The sequence below is a fragment of the Perca fluviatilis genome, chromosome 7, assembly GCF_010015445.1.
Source record: "Perca fluviatilis chromosome 7, GENO_Pfluv_1.0, whole genome shotgun sequence".
Lineage (NCBI taxonomy): Eukaryota > Metazoa > Chordata > Actinopteri > Perciformes > Percidae > Perca > Perca fluviatilis.
This window is the reverse complement of record NC_053118.1, coordinates 14373413-14386099: the sequence shown is the minus strand read 5'-3', so window position 1 is coordinate 14386099 and position 12687 is coordinate 14373413. Positions and strand designations below refer to the sequence as shown.

The following is a 12687-nucleotide window of genomic DNA, read 5'->3' as shown; positions in this document are numbered from 1 at the left end:
CATATTGTTCACTACATTAGCCCAAGGCTTAGTTTAACAATTTAACTTAGATCCTACTGAGCGTGATAGAGAGTGGGAGAGCTTGCAGGTACCGACACATCCTTGATTGTTGGCACAGTGCTTGATCCTTTGCTTTTGATCATCCTTTGGCCTTCAATTTAAGCCTATCAAATAAGAGCTGACCTTGTGCAGCAGATGCACTTTAGCTTATTGATTACATCAATTAACTTTACCACCGCTCCCCCTCTCTCTTCTCACATTGTTTCATGCATACGCACAAATACCTGTGTCTGGGCTTAATCATTACACACAGACGGTGCGCTTATGGGCTGGTTGCACTGGTGTAGTGGGAGTGGTGAAAACTGGAGTTTGTAATGCATTACTCCTCCCATGTTCCCTCTGTCCCTGACATTGTGTTTTGTTGGGGTACAGCTCCTGCTCTTATGAGCCAATCCCCCTCTCTCTCTCCCACTCACAGCACACACACTCTCTCTTTCTCTTTCTCTTTCTCTCTCTCTCTCTCTTCCTTTGCTGCTCCCCTATTTCCTGCTGTGTTTCTTCATCCCTTCCTCAGAGCCATCTCAGTCCCGCTCCCAACTAGGATCTACAAACCAGCTCTTCAAGGTAAGAAACAAACACACATCCTCTCTCTCACATGCGTCAATTTACCTGTTCACAAAACATTTATTCACCAGTAAACAAAAAAAACAAAAAAACAAATGGTTAATTGATGCAGGTAAGTTTGTTTCATTGTGTGAGTTGATGTACTGGTCCTCACTGTGTTGTATGATATGTGCATGTGTTACTGTTTAACCACATTCCACCCCTTTACCTCATGAGGACCAGTCTAAACAAGCAGAGTGAATATTATGTGCATATACAGTATGCGTGTAGGGATATTGAGGGTGTTGTCTGTGTTGAATCTCGCAATGTTAATTTAAGATGCAGACATGCTGCTTCCTCTGGTTGACTCATCATTTAATTTAAATTAGTTTGGTTGCATTGTGTATTTAGTTTACAAATATAACTTTTACAAATGAAGAGTAAGGGGGGCTTGTTGTGCATCGGGGTGGTTGTGGTTATGTTTGTGACTTTAGACCAGAAAACACATTTATGTCATCTTGTACATTGTGAATGCTACATCAAGTGAATACATAACTGCTTGCAGTGTAATCTCGTGATATATAATATCATATACATGTGGACATGTTCGACGCAAAACTACTAAGAAGTGCACTGTGTTTCAGACCCGAAGATTGTAATATTTTGGCATTCTAAATTACAGTAAATTATTTATAGTAAAACCAAACTGTCTCTACTTAGCTTACTTGCTTTTACTGTCTGCATCCACATTTCACCTGTTTGTGACATAATGCAAATTAGAGCTTAATCTCTATGATGTAAGGTGTGTCAAAATATATTTGAGAAAAATTACTAATACAAGACATGATACAGACAAAAAAGCATAACTTTTGGTTTGGTGACCCAGGGTCCTCCAGCAAAAGAAGAGGGTGCTGGTGAAGGGGCCATAACAACATTAGAACTCAATGAACCACATCACCCTCAAACAACCATTGGGGGGGTTACAGATATTTCATCTTTCAGCAATTTTTCACATCCATTAATGCATTAGATGAATGTCTTGGCATTAATCCACAGAAGTTGCATTTTCACTTTTGTGAGGATATAAATGATATATTAATATTTTGTTACTAGTGTGTAAGCTTGAACTATTATTATGGACAACCTCTGAACGTTACTGACATTGTCCGCATATTTATGCGGGGGCCGCATTTTTTCAAATACGCCGCACTTTCGCCGCATAAAATGCCGATTTCCGCGCAAAATATGCGGGGCTTGCATGATTCCATAATCCCTGCATTTTCGTTGCAAAAAAGTCACATATATTTTAGCAGAAAGTTGAAAAATTTTGCGTTTATTTACTTCACACAAGAGCAGCCATTTTCCCCTGTTGCCATGGGAACGTTATGAAGTGACGTAATAACGCAACGTGAACATCATCGAAAAGCAGGGTGTTGGAGGAATCACTTTTTTTCTCTTTTTCATCAAACCGCAGTTTTTGCAAGTTCCCGCAATTTTTGCACGTTCCCGCAATTTTTGCACGTTCCCGCAATTTCATCGCATAAAATTGCATAAATCAAGGATTTATGCCCGCAACAATCACAAAAAAACTCCGCATTTTTCTGGAAGGACTGAAATGTATAAAGCAGAAAAGCAGATGCTTCTGAGTTTCTTACACAATGCTGGAAGAAACTTGACAAACATTGACACTACTACTCCCACAGAGTCCCTGTATCTCTTTCACAAGCCTTGGAAAACTTTGGGACATTGAAATGTCCAGAGCATAGTTTTAAAGAGATATCACCCACATTTATAAATGCAATATCAACTATATCACATACACATGACAGTAGAATGTTAAGCCGACTAAAACAATTTGTCTGTCTTGTTGTCTAGCCGTTTTACCTGCATGTTTACACATGAAGTTGAACATTGTCACTGCGGTGTTGTTATAGTCTGATGACAACAAAGGAGTCAAATATTGATTTGGAGTTTATACAACTTAAAAGAAGCTTAAATCTGAGAAAAAAAGGGAGAGATAAAGAGGGAGATGGATACTTGTGGTGCTGCTTACTCTCCCAACTGTTTGACAGACTGATAATGACACCCATGACAAGGCTGACACAGCAATACCTAATACCTGGAGACTGACACAAGGTTGGAATTACTGTCGAGTCCATTTATGACCTCCCATTGCTGTTAAGAAAACATGTTTAAGGAAAGGATGGGTGAATATTATCCAGCGTTGTGTCATTATTTATGATCATTAATTTCTTTCATGACTCTATAAAAAACATGCAATTTTAAAAGGAATATATTCAGTCATTGATATTGTGATGAAGAAGGTTACATAGCATGACATTGCTAGGCTTAGTTGTAGTTTTAATTCCCATTTGCAACGACAACGACCTGTCATATTCACACAGTTGCACACATTCATACCTGGAAGCTGCCCAGTACCACCACAGTATGATCTGCTGGCCACTGAGCAGCTCCACTGGAGCAGTTGGAGATTAAGGGCCTTGAGGGCACCTCAGTGGTGCTAATGAGGGAGAGACAAGTGCTGCTCTTTCACTTTCCTCACCCAGATTTTATCCTGTCGGTCTGGGGATTGAATTGGCGACCTCCTGGTCACAAGTTTGCTTATTTAACCTCTAGGCCACCACTCCCAAATATAGATTATCGTCACATACAGCAAATACCAATTAGAACATGCACATTTAAAGAACTATGGTGTAAATAACATGCATAGAAAATAAAATTAATTAGAATATTAGAATCCAAAAGATGTATTGGTTCACGGGAGTGTGTGTGTTTGTGTGTGCGCGTCTAGGTACAAAGAGCTGCGTCTCATGTTAAAGAGTTCGTGTGTGACTCGTAATTGCAGCCATATTGACTACATGAGAAATACATGTATGATTCTGGTAGAAGAACAGTCTTGTATATGCTAAAAATGCTCTTTTAACCTTGTGTATATTTGACTTTTCTCCATCAAAGCATATTTTCTGTCATTTAGTATACACTTGAAACTCAAACAGAGCTGTTTATGGCACGCCATGTTTATCAACAAGATCCAAATTTGACTGAAAAAAGTGTTTCTCCGAGATGAGCATTAGATCATTGCCTAAAGCTTGACATCATATGTGTTTGTTCTAAATGTCAGTGTTTGTACTCAATGTCTGGCTGTTTCTTCAAAGCCGTTAGAAAGAGTTGAACACAAAACACAATTACTGTATGAACCAATGATCTGAGACTGGCCTTCCCCCAAAAACGCCCACGTAAGTTGTTTGTTCAAGCAGCAATTACGAGTCACATTTATGTTTATAGTAGCGGCGCCCTCTAGTGGCTGTAGTAGTTATGATGGGAGCATAGCAGAAAGTAAGGCGACGAAGTATAAAAGCACCAAATTTCCACGTAAAGGTGCGCTAAGCGATGTTGGGTGACGGCACTTCTTGTAGAAAAGTATTTTCAAACAAAACGAGGCTAGCTCGTGGGTCGTGTTAGAGGGTATGAACTAACAACCTATATTGTTGTATGCTTTGAAGGACTTGTTGAATCATCTTCAATGGCAGGTTTCCCTGTCCAGTGGGTTTGTGCAATATTGAAATGTGGCAGCATCTTATCTTGGATGTTGTAATCTAGCTGTGCACCCATACACTCTATGGCCCTACACTCTACGGCCCTTCCTTAAAGTGATGGTTCGGAGTAATTTCAACCTAGGGTCCTTTGCACCATGACCTCGAGCCAAACACCCCCCCAGAAGCTTTTTTCACCTGGGTCGAACATTGGGAGAGTTAGCGTAGAGTAGCGTTATCAGCTGAATAGCTTAGCGCAGGGGCTAATGGATCCAGTGATGTATCTCGTAAGTTACCCCACTAATAATGCCCGAAATGATACCAAACGTCTACAGTAGTACAAATAGGTTATGTACTCATAAAACGATGGATTGGAAAGTTTGTAAGTACACCAGAAGTTTATGAACACTTGCCTGCTCTCTTCTGCTAGCTGCTGCTGCTGCTGCTGCTACCTGCAGTTAGACGAGTGCTTAGGGCCATCTATAAATTACTACGCCGAAAAGAGATACAACAAAAATATGTATTAATTTAATGATTAAATAAGGTAATGTCTCCAAACTTACCTCAATTATTACTTGTCTCGTGCTAGTTATACTACAGCACTTACTTTAAAAAAAAAGTTAAATTAAAAAATATTTTTTTGCATCTCTTTTGGTGTTGTAATTTGTAGCGGCCCTAAGCACTCGTCTCCGCAGCAACACCAACAGCAGAGAGCAGAAGCCAGCAGGCAAGTGTTATTTACATAAACTTCTGGTGTACTTACAAACTTTACAATCCATCGTTTAACATTACATATTTTTACTGAGTATATAAGTTTGGTATCATTTCGGCGATAGTGGGTGGATTTACGAGATACATCACTGGATCCATTAGCCCCTGCGCTAAGCTATTCAGCGGCTAACGCTACTCTACGCTAACTCTCCCAATGTTCGACCCAGGTGAAAAAAGCTTCGGGGGGGGCTCGAGGTCATGGTGCAAAGGACCCTAGGGTGAAATTACTCTGAACCATCACTTTAAGCCCTGAACAAGTTCTGCCAATCAGTTTAATCAATTTACGAATAAGGTAAATAAATAATTAACCAGTAAGGTTTCATTCCTGCATTTAGGTTCAACTACACACGCAGTTCAAGTTTATATAAACAACACAAACAAAACCTTTGATATTTCAAGGCTAAAGATGCCAGACTTTAACGAGACAGCAGCCAGTTTGCTTGCTGGCTGTTGAGGACTTTTAAGCCTATTCTTTCTTCTTGCTGACAACCTTGGTAGAAACTGGCACCTCCCAAAACTCTCTTAAATCAAACGTTAAATCCCCACTTCACTGTCTGAAGTTTGTATTCTCCTTTGCGGATCATAAAAACACGTACATTTTTAATTGCTTTGCATATTTGCCTTAATTAAATAGGTCAAACACAATATTATGGCATTAAAGTATCTCGTAATTGTTCATAATAAAAAGTAAGCAATTTAACTGAAAACACAGCAACTATTCAGACAATCCGATCCACATTCTTCCTCCTGATTCTGTTTCTTTTTACGCGTTTGTTTGGTGGTATTGCATAGTCCATCAATACTATTAATGCTGCCAATGTTTTTTTTCCAGGTTAAAGTAAATAAAGTGTACTATTATTGCTCATCATCATTTTTCAAACCTCTCCACATGTCATCACTTTGAGAGCTAAAAAGCTTTTAGTGAGAACCACGCTTGTTTTGTTTTTTTAAACCCCATTTCTTGCCAACAGGAAATGGCTTCCAAACAGCAAATGGGCTACAAGTGTCGCATAGCTGGAGTGCTGCTTCTGCTCTTGGCTAGTATTGCTGCCCTTGTTGCTGTTGCTGTCATCCAGGACACCTGGACGTCCAAAGAGTACAGCTTAGAGGTGAACATATACATGCACACGCACAAATGTCCACGGATGCACACAGAAATGTGCAGGCATTATATCGCTGTAGATCTTCTTCACTTCAACAAAGTAAAAGTACATAAAGGTTCTCATACAGAGAGAAACAGAAACCAGGTATACAAACACATACTTCGGCTCCCACACAGTCAGTTGTGAATGTGATGCCAGACGTTTTCCAGACGTCAGGGTCAGATGTCATGATCCTGGTCCTGAGGGACAGTGTGTGTTTTTTAAAAGGGGTGGTGGGGGTCGCAGCAGCCTGTAGTTTGATAGTCTCCGCTCTTTGCTATATTAACAAAATCGTTAAGGGCTTTCAGAAATTTCACTAATCAAGGTAAGAAGTGCTATTAGATAGACCAAACAATGCTTTTTTTTCTTCTTCTTCTTCTTCAGTATGGCATAGTGATAGACTCAGGTTCATCACGTTCCAATGTGCACCTGTACAAGTGGCCAGGGGAGAAGAGGAATGAAACCGGAGAGGTGACTGAGATAATGAACTGTAAAGTTGCTGGTGAGTTACTGCTGCTTCTCTACACCGATTGCAGGTTTTGTGTGTAAAAGTTCTACATTTTCTACAATTGAGTTACATAAAATGTTAAATGAAAATTCCGCAGTAGAGTAAATTGAAGTATAGGGGGTAAGTAAGAGAAAAAATAAAAAGCCAAAGCTTACGGAGCATTTTTTAAATCATTCGTTTGTTGAACTGACCAAGTTACAAATGTTACACATTAACATTAACATATACCTATAAATTTGTAGTGCCTGTGCTTAGGAATATGATTTTATCTTTGCCTTGTGCCCATAGGTAATGGCATCTCAGAGATGAAAGTTGATCCAGAGAAAGATGCCAAATCATGGAAGGGATTCAAAGAATGCATGGACAACATCACCAAAGCCATTCCTGCTAAAAAACATAAAACCACACCTCTGTTTCTGGGAGCTACTGCTGGAATGAGACTGCTGCAGTAAGAAAGTGTTGAAATAAGTCAGCTTTAGGGTATCCTCTCGCCATTAAGGTATTGGAGAGTGACACATTCATGCACCACATGGTTTTCCCAGAAGCCCTCTGTGTCACCAGGAAGCCCATCAGTAAAAACACGTTTAGACTGCAGGGTGGGGCAAAATTCAAGAGCTCAGATGGTGTAACACTGATGCTGGGAAGTGGAAATATGGGGTCTTCTGAAATTGTTTAAGTTTTCTTTAATTTCATTAAAGGGGACATATCATGCTAATTTTTAGGTTCATACTGGTATCTTGGGTTTCTACTAGAACATGTTTGCATGTTTTAAGAAAACATATATATGCTTCATTTTAGCGTCATTTTAGCGTCTCTTTAAGCCCCCTTCTCGAAAAGCCCAGTCGGCTCTGATTGGCTTGTGAGAAAAATATGGCGCACCTTTGCAAAGGTAATTCTCAAGCCGTGGATGGAGATACTCAGATGGGGGGGTGGTATATTCAAATGAGCCTGCATGTGACATAGGAAGGGGAGCCAAATCTGAATGACTTGTTGAATCCCATGTTTTCTGATCTAGACATCCCACAAAAAAACTGACTGAGTTGTCTTATTTCATAGTGTGTGGGTTGGTAGGCATTACATATACATAAATGTATGTGCACAAGCACTGAAAAAGTGAGTTTTTTATATGTCCCCTTCATGTCTAAGTTTAAATACTCCACGTATATAATTATTATTGATGTTGGTATTGTAGTACATATTTGGGAAAATTCACTTCATCCGTCGTTATGTTATGCTAAGCTGACCATCTCCTGGCCAGCTCTGGCTTCCTATGTAGTGTACAGACATGACAGTAGTATCAATCTGCTATTCTAACTCAGCAAAAAAAATAAAAAATGAAACTATTTCTTTAATGACACTGATTCCATATGTCATGGCTACTGACCTTCCTGTTTCCACTAAAATCTGTAATTGTGTTCCTTTTTCCTGCTTTGCTATAAGCGAGAAGGATGAACAGAGGTCCAATGAAATCCTGGCAAGTCTCACAGAATACCTGAGATCTTTGCCTTTCAACTTCCATAATGCTTCCATCATTACTGGTCAAGAAGAAGGGCTGTACGGGTGGGTCACTGTCAACTACCTCATGGGAAACTTCCTCGAGGTAAGACGCTGTCATGGATCTATCTGTAGGTCAACATGTACATATCCCTTTAAAGGTGAAAAAAAGAATACTGCTTCACAAACAGGGCCATCACACGGTTCATCCTATATTAACCTTTCCCATTATATTTGCAGAAAAACCTTTGGAATACCTATGTACGCCCAGAAGGGAAAAATACTGTAGGGTCCATGGACCTCGGTGGGGCGTCAACACAGATCGCCTTTGCTGTCCAGGATGATCTCAGCGGGCCTGACTACTTGCATGTCAAACTGTATGGTTACCCTTACAACGTCTACGCACACAGTTTCCTCTGCTATGGCAAAAATGAGGCTGACAAAAGGGTTCTGGACAAAGTAGTTCAGGTACACAGCTTTTTGTTTTGTTTTGTGTGTGTGTGTGTGTGTGTGTGTGTGTGTGTGCGTGTGTGTGTGTGCGTGTGTGTGTGTGTTTTCTATCAATAAAGGTAATGACTTTCATGTACTATAAGGGTGATGGTTCTTCTCTGAGTTCTCTCCCTGTATAGTATGTGTTTAACTATGTTCATGTTTAAGTGCTTGTGTGTGTGTGTGGTGCGCATGGCAGTGGGAATGTTTTTTTTGCATGCATGTGCAGGCCAAGATCCATTAATGCCCAGTTAAGAATTGATTAGTGAACGGTGTTGACCCTGAGTTGCTAACAGGCAAAGGGAGATCAGTCAAGAATGCATTATGTCATTAAGAATATTGATCGGACCGTGAATGTCGTCATGCTAGTCTGCGAGAAATGCATTATTTCTTGCAGCTTATAGCTTCATTCTTGAAACTATTAGTAATTGAGCTGGATAAATATGCTATTCATTGAGAATATGTTATGGGTATACATTTGCATCAGGTCCTATATGTCATAGTCAAGTAAATTAATGATGGTTTTTATATATAGATGGTGTCTGTAAATGCAAGTAATACCGTCCAAAGCTCTTATCTCATCCTTCCATGTCTCTTCCTGTCCCTTTTTTTCTTATATGTAGTTAGTATTTACTCATCCTCCATTCTTTCTTTTGACATTTTCTCCTGTCAATGTTCCAGGAATCATCTGACCCAACCTACATTATAAACCCCTGCTACCCTGAAGGTTTCAACACCACCTTCAAGGCCTCATACATTTATGACACAGAGTGCACAAAAAAGCCTGACGGCTACAACCCAGATCAAGAACTCTTCTTGGTGGGAACAGCCGACCCAGACATGTGTGGCAGCATAGTGAAGTCCATATTTGATTTCAAGACTTGTAACTCATCCCAGTGTTCCCTCAATGGGGTCGAGCAGCCACCCGTCACTGGAGATTTTATGGTAAAACAGAGCAAATAGAACACATGCAAGAAGAGAGATGAAGATGAAAAAAATCTTACAATATGTCTCTACTGTTCCTCCTAGGCATATGCAGGATTCTTCTTTACTTCTAGGGCGCTTGGGATGAATGGAACATCGGATCTTGATCAATTCAACTCCTCAATTACGAAATTCTGCAACACAAATTGGACAGAAGTAAGCTTTTCCAATTTTATACAGCTAGTAATAAGAAAAGGAAGACAGGTGGACTAGGAGGATGAGAAGATAGTTTAGGAACAAAGAAAATGTTGGGAGGAGCAATAATGTAGGAAAGAAAAAGGACAAGAATTCTATATTCTAAGTGGTGCAGCAAACACTACCACTCATAGGCTAACATTACACAATATTTTTACTAATCGAGAAAAGCGCAGAAGTCAGTGTTTTTTTTCCCTAAGGCACAAAACCTGATTGAGATCACCGGCTGAGGTGTGCCAAGCAGTGTGGGAACATTTTCTTCTCTGTGTGATTTAGTGTGGGTGTTTCCGTTAAAACATTATGTCATAACAGCAACTTAACTCAATAAACACAAACTATGTGCATTAAACTTACACATACAGATCATATTTGGTAGGGTTGTTGTTTTAGAATGATCAGCTCAGCTATTTGGAGATTTCAAGCACTTTAAGAATATTCAGCTCAGCTATTTGGAGATTTCAAGCACTTTAAGAATATTTCTGCCACGTCAGAGCGGATATTTCTCTATTTCACAGGACCTATAGACACATCTGTGTATCAGACCTCAAAAAAGTACAGTTTAAACAAAAAAAATCCTTTTGGATGGATGTAGTTTTATTCTATCTTATCTCAAAGGTACTGTAGGTAGGATTGTGAAGATCTAGGACTTCGCCAAATAATTTGAACATCGACAACTTCTCAGTCCCTCCCCCCTTAAGCCCAAAACAGTCTCCTAAGCCCCTCACCCCCCACGGGAGAATGAATGCGTGTGCTTAAGCAGTGATTGACATGCAGTTAGACACCCCCCCTGGCCCTGATTGGTGCATCTGAACAGGGAGCGGTGGATTTTTGCAAATCACACTACAGGCTGTAGGTGGTGCCAGAGGAGGCAGATTTAGTTTTTAATTACGTGCTTTATGTAGTTCTACTGGAACATAGGGTCAGTTTCAGCAAATATGACAGAAAGTTAGTTTTCTAACTTACCTACTGCATCTTTAACTGTGAATTGAAATCCGTCTTGATCGCACATTGTTTTGCCTCAGTATTGTCTTGATATTAGCATTCAGCTTCATTCGATTGTATCATTCTTCCTAATCACAGGCCACTCTAATCTCTGTTCCTCTTCCTTTCAGCTAAGGGCAGAAAAGACATGGATAAACGAAAGATATCTTAAGACTTACTGTTTTGCAGCTCACTATGTCTTCACTTTGCTGGTGGATGGATACAAGTTTGACAAAGAGACATGGAAAAACATTGACTTCCAAAGAGAGGTTGGTTGAGTGAAAAAAAAGAAAAGAAACTAAAACACAATAACATACACAAGTGTGAATGAGGCCACCCATCGCCTGACCTATGGCTGGCTGACATAGTAATCATCTGCACACATGAAAAGTTGAGGCCAGAGTGAATGGCAGGCAATGTATCGCTCTGGGATGCCCTGAGGACACAGAGCGTCTTTCACAATGGAACTCCCTCAACAGAAGGGGATTCCTGCTCTGTGACATGCAGTCTATCAGTCATGAGTCATAAAGAAAGACAGAAGATGTGAAAAAGTCACACATTACAGCAGCAGTTTCCAAATTGGATGGTGGTTTGCCTTTAGATTTTAACACAAGAACATTCCACAACAGTTGGCGATGCTCCCAATTTCCAATCCCACCAACAAGAGAGTACGTGTGCTGCGTGTCCTGTTTAGTGCCTTTAGGCGGTTTGGGAGTCTGGTGGTTTGGTAGGTCCTTTTAGAGGAAGTTAAAAAACAGACACACTTGGAGTATTTATATGGGTGTTCTTTGGGTGTTATGACTCATCTTTTGCCCTAGAGCTGCAACTGTGCAACTTCTCTAGACATGCAAAGTGATGTATTAGCTGCATTTACTACTAAAGAATACAGTGTTCCACATGCAAATTCACAGTAAAACATGGGAAATCTCTCCTCTTCTTTTCAGGTAAAGAACACCACCATAGGTTGGAGTTTGGGCTACATGCTGAGTATGTCCAACATGATCCCGTCTGAAGTGAAATATACCCCCCCCATGACGGACCCCGTCTTTGCCGGCCTTGTCTTTCTATTTTCAGCACTTACTATCGTAACTGTTGTCTTTGTTTTCATCATCCTCATTCGCACTTGCTATTGAGAGAGTACATTACAAAAGGAATGATCTGCCATTGTAAGCCTTGGCGTCTACGGTTATCCTGTAAGTAGAGGGAGAGCGCTACAGCAGCATGTGCCAAGGATCTACTACAGTAAAAGTTACTAAACTACTGAAAGTTACTAATGAATGCCTTTTACTTCAATTATGAGTTTTTTTATGAAAACTGAAGAGCCTCAAAATGAAAACCTCATTTTGTACCTCAGGGAAACTCGCGTAGATTTGAACAATGGGATCTTTTTAGTTTTACTCTTCCAAGCTCCACTAAAGGAAACTAGTGTTGTTTTACAGACAAAAACAGGTGATACAGCCTGATGATGAAAGAGCACCCAGAAATGTCCATGTGCTCGTTCTTGTCGCACATTGTGTAATCAATGTGCATTGAAAGCTTGAAAGATATAAGTACACACAACAATACTCCACATTTACGGGATAAAAAACACCTTAATAAAAAATGTATTGAATGTGCTATGTGCCATTGTTTCATTATGATTTTGCCTGGGCCATCCCTGTGAAGGTTTTCATTCTGTATTTAAAGAACAGAGTATTGTTGGATAAATATTAGATATACACTACTGGTCAAAAGTTTGGGGTCACCTAGAAATTTCCATTCCACTCCATTATAGACAGAATACCAGCTGATATCAGTGGCATTGTTTTTTTAATCAGGGCAGCAGTTTTCAGATTACATTATGTGCTTACATAATTGAAAAAGGGTCCTCCAATGTTTTCTCAGTTAGCCTTTTAAAATGATATCAGATTAGTAAACAGAATGTGCCTTTGGAACATTGGATGAATGGTTGCTGATAATGGTCAAT

General features: G+C 39.9%; 1 protein-coding gene across 1 annotated transcript; it reads left to right on the top strand.

The window, feature by feature from the left end:
• The first annotated feature begins 386 nt into the window (after positions 1–386).
• entpd3 (ectonucleoside triphosphate diphosphohydrolase 3) lies at positions 387–12337 on the top strand. Its single transcript, XM_039806764.1, has 10 exons — positions 387–624; positions 5900–6037; positions 6455–6572; positions 6867–7026; positions 8019–8178; positions 8313–8540; positions 9243–9506; positions 9591–9701; positions 10853–10990; positions 11666–12337. Exons 2-10 carry the CDS (start codon positions 5903–5905, stop codon positions 11852–11854), a joined length of 1503 nt encoding a protein of 500 aa, XP_039662698.1. The 5' UTR covers positions 387–624; positions 5900–5902; the 3' UTR covers positions 11855–12337.
• Positions 12338–12687: the final 350 nt, after the last annotated feature.

Coding starts and splice junctions, on each gene's coding strand:
- entpd3 (XM_039806764.1), top strand. CDS start 5,903: ATGGCTTCCAAACAGCAAATGGGCTACAAGTGTCGCATAGCTGGAGTG. Junction 8,179..8,312: donor TCATGGGAAACTTCCTCGAG/GTAAGACGCTGT, acceptor TTATATTTGCAG/AAAAACCTTTGGAATACCTA. Junction 8,541..9,242: donor TTCTGGACAAAGTAGTTCAG/GTACACAGCTTT, acceptor TCAATGTTCCAG/GAATCATCTGACCCAACCTA.